The sequence below is a fragment of the Rhizophagus irregularis genome, chromosome 24 (genome assembly GCF_026210795.1).
Source record: "Rhizophagus irregularis chromosome 24, complete sequence".
Taxonomy (NCBI): domain Eukaryota; kingdom Fungi; phylum Glomeromycota; class Glomeromycetes; order Glomerales; family Glomeraceae; genus Rhizophagus; species Rhizophagus irregularis.
The window spans coordinates 665,944-676,543 of record NC_089452.1 but is presented as its reverse complement, the minus strand read 5'-3'; the positions used below and the strand labels follow the sequence as shown (position 1 = coordinate 676,543).

Here is a 10,600-nt window from a genome sequence, read left to right as displayed (position 1 = left end):
CCAAAACTTATACTAAAAACATCCTGAAAAGGTACTGTATTTATGATGGAGGATGGATCCACAATATCTGTTATTTATGAAATTATATTGTGTAATTATATTATTTACAGAAATTATTGAAGCAATTATTTTGTTTATTAGCAAGAAAGGATTCTAACATGAAATAATTGCCGTCTGGTTTTAACATCTCAAAATATGTTTCTTATATTTTGACAAGTTTGTTGTAAAGTGAATTCAACGGGAATTGACTTAAAAAGACACATCGTGATTTATTAATTAAAAATTTCATAATAATGATAAAAAAAAACAAGAATTATAATAATTAATAATATTTCTAGACATCAACAGAAAATACATATTATACGAATGAATTTATAGGTTTGAAGAAATTATTATAGATTAATAAAAATTATACTTAAAACCGTCCACAAACAATTTTGCAAGTGCTGGATTTTATATAATCACAACAACAAAATTGTTAATCATTAATCATACAATCATAGCCCTGAGAGTCTTCTTGAAAATAAATTTCACTAAGCTTGCGACTTGAATAACATGCCTGTGGATGAAATTGTATAATAAAAGTATTTGCTTTCTTTTGCTCCAAAGTTTTGTTCACTTTTACAAGTTCTAACATATCATTTTTTAATTGATCATCAATATTAGGTACTACATAGGTATAAGTTGCACCACTGTTTAATTCATAATATTCATTAATACATCTAATCCATTCAGATATAATATTTTCAAGCATTTCTATGGTTGGTCTATTGGAAGGATTTGAATCCCAACATTTTTTCATTAAATCTACATAACATTTTGGTGTATTTTCAATAATCTCAGGACGTTTCCCTTCACAAACACTCAAGATAAGATGATAATCATGTGCTTCATCTTTAAATGGAGGAATACCTGATGTAAATTCCCACATTATCATTGAAAAACTATAAATATCACTTTCCGGAGTATAGGGTTGATTTCTTAATATTTCAGGAGCCATATAAGGTAAAACTCCATAAATTTCATTTACCTGGCTATTGTCAGGATTTTGTAATTCACTTATAGGTTTACATAATCCTAAATCAATAATAAATAACTCATTATAATTATCTGACATTAAAATATTGCCATCATGAAAATCACCATGGGTTAAATTTGATTCATGAATTACTTTAAGACCCAATATAATTTTTTTCAATAATTGTAACTTGTCTTGCCACTCAAATTTAATTATATTAGATAAACATTTTCTCAAACTTCCTTGTTTTGCATAACTCATTACTATTATATAGTTTAAATTATTTGGATCTTGGGTGATTCCAAAAAATTGAATAAATTTTGAAAATGAATTTTTCTGACAATTATAATGATATTTCCACTATATAAATAATAAAAAAATTATTAAATTTTTGAAAAAGAAAAAAAAAAAAAGAAAATTTTTTATTAAATATGAATACTATACCTCATCAAGAAATTTACTATCCAAATTTAATGAATTGTTAAGTGTTTTGAGAATGACCTCATAATCTGTTTGTCTATTCCATTGTTGTTTGTCAGAATTCCAACTAAATATAGGTCCATCTGACCAAATAGCTTTATAAATTTCACTAAATCCTCCTTTATCATAATAATTAATATTTGACAATTTATTATAAGGTATCCACTCTAAAATTTCATAACTATTTTTAGCATTTAGTTGTGCTTCTCGAATAAATTTATCAATAAATGCATTTTTACTAGTCCACTCTGTAAAATCTTGTTGAAATCGTTTAATACTACATTGTTGGCACCACTGATAATCAATATATGGATGTTTGCATTCATTACATAATTCAACTTCATCTTTAGAGTTACATTCTGCTAATTTTTGATGCCAATAAAATGCTTTTTCTAAATTTTTTTCTGTTCCTTCTCCATTTTCATAACATATGGCTAAACCAAGCATTGCATTAATCTGATCTTTTTCTGCTGCTTTTTGATACCAATTAAAAGCTTTTTCAAAATTCTTTTCTGTTCCTTCTCCAAAATAATGACAATTGGCTAAATTAAACATTGCATTAGTATAGTCATTTTCTGCTGCTTTTTGATACCAATGAAAGGCCTTTTCTAAATTCTTTTCTGTTCCATTTCCATTTTCATAACATATGGCTAAATTATTCATTGCATTTTTATTACCACTTTCTGCCGCTTTTTGATACCAATAAAAGGCCTTTTCTAAATTTTTTTCTGTTCCTTCTCCATTTTCATAACTATCAGCTACACAATCCATTGCTTCTTTAACACCATTTTCCGCTGCTTTTTGATACCAATAAAAGGCTTTTTCTAAATTTTTTTCTGTTCCTTCTCCATTTGCATAAATTGCAGCTAAATTAAACATTGCTGAAATGTAATCATATTCTGCTGCTTTTTGAAACCAATAAAATGCCTTTTTTAAATTCTTTTCTGTTCCTTCACCATTTCTATAACATGTACCCAAATTAAAAAATGCTTCTTTAACACCATTTTCTACTGCTTCTTGATACCAATAAAAGGCTTTTTCTAAATTCTTTTCTGTTCCTTCTCCTTTTCTATAACATAAAGCTAAATTATTCATTGCTTTTTCATATCCATTTTCTACTGCTTTTTGATACCAATGAAAAGCTTTTTCTAAATTTTTTTCTGTTCCTTTCCCATTATAATATCTATGGGCCAAACTAAACATTGATTCTTTAACACCATTTTTTGCTGCCTTTTGAAACCAATGAAAGGCTTTTTCAAATTGTTTTTCTGTACCTTCTCCAAAATAATAACAATTGGCTAAATTAAACATTGCTTCTTCATCTCCATTTTCTGCTGCCTTTTGATACAAATAAAAAGCATTTTCTAAATTCTGTTCTGTTCCTTCTCCATTTTCATAACATGAGGCTAAATAATACATTGCTTTAATATGATCTCTTTCTGCTGCTTTCTAATACCAATAAAATGCTTTTTCTAAATTCTTTTTAGTTCCTTTTCCATTCATATAATATATAGCTAAATTAAACATTGCCTCTTTATCACCATTTTCTGCTGCTTTTTGAAACCAATAAAAAGCTGTTTCCAAATTCTTTTCTGTTCCCTCTTCATTATAATAGCTATAGGCTAAACTAAACATTGCTTCTTTAACACCATTTTCTGCTGCTTTTTGATACCAATAAAAGGCTTTTTCTAAATTTTTTTCTGTTCCTTCTCCAATTCTATAACAGTTGGCTAAATTATACATTGCTTCTTTATCATCACTTTCTGCTGCTTTTTGATACCAATAAATGGCTTTTTCTAAATTCTTTTCTGTTCCTTCTCCATTTCTATAAATTGCAGCTAAATTAAACATTGCTTTGCTTACACCAATTTCTGCTGCTTTTTGATACCAATAAAAGGTTTTTTCTAAATTTTTTTCTACTCCTTCTCCAATATAATAACAATTGGCTAAATTAAACATTGCTTCTTTGTCTCCATTTTTTGCTGCTTTTTGAAACCAATGAAAGGCTTTTTCAAAATTATTTTCTGTTCCTTCTCCATATTTATAGCCAATGGCTAAATTAAACATTGCTTCTTTAACACCATTTTCTGCTGCTTTTTGAAACCAATGAAAAGCTATTTCTAAATTCTTTTCTGTTCCCTCTCCATTATAATAGTTATGAGCTAAACTAAACATTGCTTCTTTTACACCATTTTCTGCTGCTTTTTGACACCAATGAAAGGATTTTTCCAAATTCTTTTCTGTACCTTCTCCAAAATAATAACAATTGGTTAAATTAAACATTGCTTCTTTATCTCCACTTTCTGCTGCTTTTTGATACCAATGAAAGGCTTTTTCCAAATTCTTTTCTGTTCCTACTCCATAACTATAACATGTGCCTAAATTAGACATTGCTTCTTTAACGCCAATTTCTGCTGCTTTTTGATACCAATGAAAGGATTTTTCTAAATTTTTTTCTATTCCTACTCCATATCTATAACTGATGGCTAAATTAAACATTGCTTCTTTAACATCATTTTCTGCTGCTTTTTGATACCAATGAAAAGCTTTTTCTAAATCTTTTTCTGTTCCCTTACCACTATAATAGCTATGGGCTAAGCTAATCATTGCTTCTTTAACACCATTTTCTGCTGCTTTTTGATACCAATAAAAGGCTTTTTCTAATTTTTTGTCTGTTCCTTCTCCAAAACAGTAACAATTGGCTAAATTAAACATTGCTTCTTTATCTTCATTTTCTGATGCTTTTTGATACCAATAAAAAGTATTTTCTAAATTCTTTTCCGTTCCTTGACCATTTTTATAACATATAGCTAAATTATACATTGCTTTTCCATCTCCATTTTCTGCTGCTCTTTGGTACCAATGAAAAGCTTTTTCTAAATTCATTTTTACTCCTTTTCCATTCATATAACATGTGGCTAAATTAAGCATTGCTTTTTTATCACCATTTTCTGCTAACTTTTCTAAAGAATTAATACATTCTTTACAACATAATTTTTCATTAAAAGTTATATTGCAATACAAACAATTGTTGGTGTTTATTGTATCAGTATCTTTGTCTGAGGTATCTGATTCACAAAATTCAGTTTCCATTGGTTATTTTAAAATTTTATTTTACTGGAAAAAAACTTTTTAAATTTTTTTTTAGGCAAAATTTTTTTATTTAATGTACCATAAATGAGCTACTAAAAAGGAATATTTCAATCAAAGGTAGAAAATCTTGTCGGGCCATAATTTTTCCGATGCACTGATCTGTGTTTGTGATTTTTCGATTATGCAATCTAACGTTGCCCCTTAAAAATTATATTAAGTCATAAAAAAACCACAATTAATGTGCATGGTTATGGTGTTACATTTGCGTAAAGGAATCACATCGTAATTGGTGATCGGCAAAGTCTTGTCCTACATTACACTAATCAATTGATTATGCGAATTTACGAATTTTAAAATAAACCAACCATATAAATAAATTAGTCACTTTTCCTATAATAAAAAAAAATGTTATAGTAGAAAATAAACAAAAATTAATTTTTGCAATTCTAAGTATTATTGGTCAAGTTGGTATAGAATTGAATATTTGGCGTATAAAACAATTATATTAATATTGTTAAATACTATTATTTCGAATTTTCTTTACTTTTTTTTGGACCCAAACCAATAACTTATCTGTCATTATTAGATTGCCGCACGCAGACGGACAATAAAACCTATAAACAGTTGAGCTAGAGACTATCTATATAACTTATTACAAATATTATACACGTGAAGATAATACAAATAAATAAATCTATATAACTACTTAGATTATAAACAGGAAAAAGCAAGATCGCTAAAAAAACCCTAGCAAATGCTACACTAAACTAATTTATAATCTATCTAGGCCGAAAATTTTAAGCTATTGAGAAAGATTAATCCCCTCCGTCCTATATCTCACAAGTAAGATAAAACCTTCCTTCTGCAAAATCTGCAGTTTCTTAATAACCCTCGCGCAAGATGTAACAATACTTCACCAGTTCTATCTTCCAATGAGCACGCTGCGGATATGCACCGCTACCTTGTCACGTGTCTTTGTGTGATCGGCCTTCTCATGAAAAGGATCTGATTGGTATGAAACATTGCTTTTGCTTTGAATTTTTACTTTTGAAGGTAATAGTTCACATCTTTCATTTCTTTAACTATTCTCAGAAATTTGGCAAATTTTATTATTAATTATGAATTCAAAATCTAAACTTGACATCATATTATATCTACAAATACACAATTAGTTTATGTCATGCACTTAGAAATAATTCATATGTAACGTGATATATAACGTGTAGGGTTAGGATCAGTCCTAGCAAGACCAGTCTTCATGATCTCTGGTCCAGAATTTGAGGACGTGTTTTCACTGGGGCTGATTATATAAGAAGTTTCATTTAAATAAAAAATAACAAATTATATATTATTAATCAAGTTTAATATTATTTGATTTCTTATTGATGCTTTAAAAAGTTAAAGCACGAGAAATAAAAATCTAGTTAACCAACTAGCTGACTCAACTTCAATAGCCATCCTTCTACTTTTTAGGATTTAAAAACATCTTATTTTATTTCTTTTCTTCCTCATCTTTTTTTCAAATCGTTTTTTTTTGTAATTTAAATGTATTTTTTTTCTCATAGATTGGTTTAATGAAAACATCTTTTTCCATTGCTTACACTGGTCAGAATCTTCAACAATGTTTTTCTTTGATTACACAACTTTCTCTCATACCCATGCTGAATCCATGGATAAGCTCCTTTCCAATTTCGTTTTCTATTCCATACTTCCCATAAAGTTCCACATGGTTGGAAGTTAGAGAATATTACCACCTTCCTTGAAATTCAAGTAATAAATGAATATCCATAATTGAGTTTATTTATTTACATATAGAAAATAAAAACAATGGGCATAACTTTCACCTTGATAGGAATAGGGTATTTAATTGACTCAAAAAGTTACCCTTGAGGAATTGATCGGATTAACTTTTGATCACATGCAATCAATTTCTTAATCGATTTTGTAGCTCAACCAAACAAAAAAAAAGGATATTTGATTTAAAGTTGATCGATCATTGAATGATTTATAACCATTAAATTTCATTTATTACAATGTTAAACTTACAAACGATTAATGTAAATTCTATTGTTCTTGTCTGACATTTTATTTTAATATTAAAAATATCTGTTTTTTATGTTAAATTTAACAGAAAAAAGATTTGTGATCATACCGATCATCCAATTTTAAATTTAATGAATGATTATAAGATATTGGTGTTATGAAACATTATAAATTCTACACATAAAAAAAAACTCTTAATTATATTTATTCGTCATATTACATAATATTAACATTTAATATTATTAATGATCGATTAGTGTGGGCAAAATTGATCGAAGCTGATAATAAAATGTGATCGATTAATTGATTTGCTCAATCAATGATCGATCTTGCTCGATTTGATTACTAAGAGCCCTAGATAAAAAAATTGGAAAAAGTAAATTATGAAATTCCAACCTTAAATATTAGAAAAAATAACTAGAAAAGGCTTTATATTAGAATACATATTCAATATTAAGTGTGATATGAAATCAAACGTTTCAAAAATTTCTACAAAATCGTTAAAATTAAAAATTCCAATATCTAGTATAAATAATAAAAGCGTGATCACCTAATTCGAGAATTTTAGGGTAATCCATTAAACCAAGTTGATATTAAAAAGATTTCCAATTTTATGAAAGATCATTAGAAATTCTTTAATGGAAAATAGGAATAGCTAAAGGAGAAATTGCTATTGGACATAATTATTTCACACTTTTCAAATGAATCAAAATAACTTGACAACATAATTTTGCAAAGATTTTAGGATTGTATTTTTTTTATGGTATTGATTGGTCCTGATCGATTTTTGGGAAATTTTTGGATAAGTAAATAAGGCAGTGCTCCAACTTTTTGTGGAGTAGCAGAACTGGTTAAAGACCAAAAAGTGGTAAATTTTGGTCTCACTATAAACAACCAGTTGGCCTTTATTTTACTTTAACTTCTCAAAGACCGGCCAGATCCGAAAACCTACTATAAGCCATCTTTATGAATAAATATTGCACAAACGCATTATGGTTAGATACTTTAATCTAATTTAATAAAGGGAGCAATAACTTTTTTCCCCTTGAGTATAATGATTTGACGTGACAATAGATTTAGAAACATACTCCTCGAGCGAGATAATTGTTGAATAAGCTAAGTAAATTTTGATCGATACAATCATACAGATAAATTCTGCGCCCTTGATATTTGGTAAAAAAATTATTGGTCATTATTATGTGCAAAACAAAAGAAACTCAGCGTTGTAACAATTTTATTTCCATCGAGTTTAGGTTTGAAAAATGGTTTAATGCAGTATATCAATATTTTTATTTCATTTTCATCTATATTCAACAAAATGGCAAATTTATATTTCTTAGCATTTTATATAGATATACCAATTATAAATTTTAATATCAAAAAAGAAATAAAAAAAATTCTTCTATATGTAGTAATAATAATTCGGTAGAAATTATTGATTTTATGAAGTATGTTATATCTATTTTTTTTTTTTACTTACGAGATATATGTTAAGTATTATTTATTTTGTAGGATATCAATAGAAGATGAAAATAAAGATCAACAGTCAGAAGAAAAATCAAAAGTTTAGAATAATGGAATAATGGTTTAAATATGAATTACAGTATATACATTTGTTTATTTATTTATTTATTTTATGTGAAGACGGACAGACTATTAACAGGACATATACGTAACCGTGCTATCCTACTTCTAGCTATCATCCCCCCGAGGACGGACCCGAACTTCTTTAAATCCAACGAACCAGGAACAGTATATACATTTGTAGTATGTCGGACTACATCAATGTTGTTGATATGTAAGATCACGTGGTAATGTCCGCTCATTATGTCTTACTTTAAGAATAGTTAATAGTTATGATACTTTGATAACAAAATGGTATAACAAGTATCACAAAGTTATTTTATTGCTTCATGATCTCCATTTTTTAGTTATTTATATATTTGAACATTAAATATTCTTTATTTGATATAGTTTTTGTTCAACACTGATTATAGAGTATATGTAAGTTTTTATTTTACATAAATAAAATCAATTTGTGATTGAACGATATAAATATGACTCGCCAAAAGTTTTCACCTTAATATCTATTTAATTATCATATATAAAATTGTAATGTGATTACTTAATATTCAGAAAAACGTGACAATTTACTTTTTCATAGCCACGTCTCAAGTAAGAAGTAAACAAATCTTTTTAATGTGCATTGAAGTCCATTTATTTTTATTTATTATTAAAAACTTTAAATTCTGGATAAGTTACTGAATCTGATTTATAAAAGTTGAGCTATTGAAATATTTATTATTAAATATATATATTTAAAGGTTGGCCAAGAGTAAAAGAAATTTTCATAATAAAAAGTCATTGCGATCTCATTGCTTTATTAAATGTTCAAAGATTAGATTTTACTTCCAGTATTCCAGTCTGAAGCTCAAGTATAAGAACTGATCCTAAAGAAAAAAAAACGAAAAGAAACGTTAGCAACGTTCCCAAATTAAACAAGAAAGAAACAACTTCCCACTTGCATTTCAATATTCCAGTACTAGTAGTTAAGATCATTTTTTGTATAGCCATGATTTTATTTTTGTCATATATCATCCTGGAGACTTTTATTATCATGAAAAGAGATGATGAGATACTGTACATTTAATAATTTATTTATACATCATTTGTTATATTTAATTATTTTCATAGTTAAAAATTTTTCATTTAATTATAATGTCGTAATGTTGAAATTAAGAAGAGACGTTAAAGAGAAAAAATTAACTTTTAATTAGATCAAAGCAATAGATTATCTAGATGATTTTTTTATTTTGATCTGGTTAAAAATTTATTACATTACAACAATATTGCAAAACTTAATATTTTTGTTAATTTTTTTTTTCCTTTTTCCATAATAGTACATGTAGGTTGCGCTACTTTGAATTTTTTCCATGTTCTTTTTTAATTCCCCCAGCGTAACCATCAAAAAAAGCTCGGGCACGTGATTCATGTGATTTGACTGCGGCTAGGTGTGGCTATGGAAATTGCAATACGCAGTTATTGCTAAATTAACTTCCTAAAGTCAACACTAACTCCAAAAGTAAAAGTTTCAGCCTAAACTAACCTTCCTTACCTAACCCTAAGATACTCCAATGTCTACGTTATTTTCAAGGATATGTATTTCCGCCTAAAACAACTTTCCTTACCCTAACCCTAAGAAACTCCAACATCTACGTTATCTTCAAGGATATGTATTTCCGCCTAAAACAACTTTCCTTACCCTAACCCTAAGATACTCCAACGTCAATGTTATCTTCAAAGATAAGTATTTCAGCCTAAAGTAACTTTCCTTACCCTAAGATACTCCACTCCAAAGATGATTGCTTGAGAATATAATGAAATTTTATAGATGTTAATTCATAAGAGTAAAACAAATTCTTTTAAATTAATAAATTATTGTAATTATTTTATTTAATATTAATTTGACAATAAAATTTATTCAATTTTAATTTATTAAAATACATTAATTTAAAATAAATTATTTTAAATAATGAGTTGTATCAATATGCCTTCCATGTTAATGGCATGGTTCACTTATTTTGCCTTACTAATTTTTGATGCAGACTAGTTTTGCTTTTCTAGAAGAGAAGGTAGCATTAATTAGGCTGTCAAATAACAGTTGCAAATTAGTTTGTTGAACTGGTATTATTGCTTACTTGGTGATTTCCAAGATATTAGGTTTATTCTACAGGTTTCATATATTTCTGCAAGTAGCTATTGTAAATAAAATAAGCCAACTTTTTTTTTTAAAATAAAAATTTGTATTCTTTGGTATTGGTAATGTAGACGCGAAAAGAAAGGAAAGCTAACTGCGCCGTATGTAACAAAATCACATGCCCAAAAATCACATGCCCGAGCTTTTTTTGATGGTGTTACGTTCTTTTTTTCACTTGATCATTTGATCATTTGATCATTCCTGATCTG

At 27.6% G+C, this 10,600-nt stretch overlaps 2 protein-coding genes across 2 annotated transcripts; both read right to left on the bottom strand.

Annotated features, from left to right (window-relative positions):
* Window positions 1-478: 478 nt before the first annotated feature.
* On the bottom strand, window positions 479-2,917 carry OCT59_015872 (uncharacterized protein; the record flags this gene model as incomplete). The annotated part of the gene is made up of 3 exons (XM_066132102.1): window positions 479-1,378; window positions 1,463-1,478; window positions 1,791-2,917. 3 exons carry the CDS (start codon window positions 2,915-2,917, stop codon window positions 479-481), a joined length of 2,043 nt encoding a protein of 680 aa, XP_066003126.1.
* Window positions 2,918-2,947: 30 nt separating this feature from the next.
* Window positions 2,948-4,591, bottom strand: OCT59_015871 (uncharacterized protein; the record flags this gene model as incomplete). The annotated part of the gene is made up of 1 exon (XM_025333350.2): window positions 2,948-4,591. The coding sequence occupies one exon, from the start codon at window positions 4,589-4,591 to the stop codon at window positions 2,948-2,950; it is 1,644 nt and encodes a 547-aa protein (XP_025173151.2).
* Window positions 4,592-10,600: the final 6,009 nt, after the last annotated feature.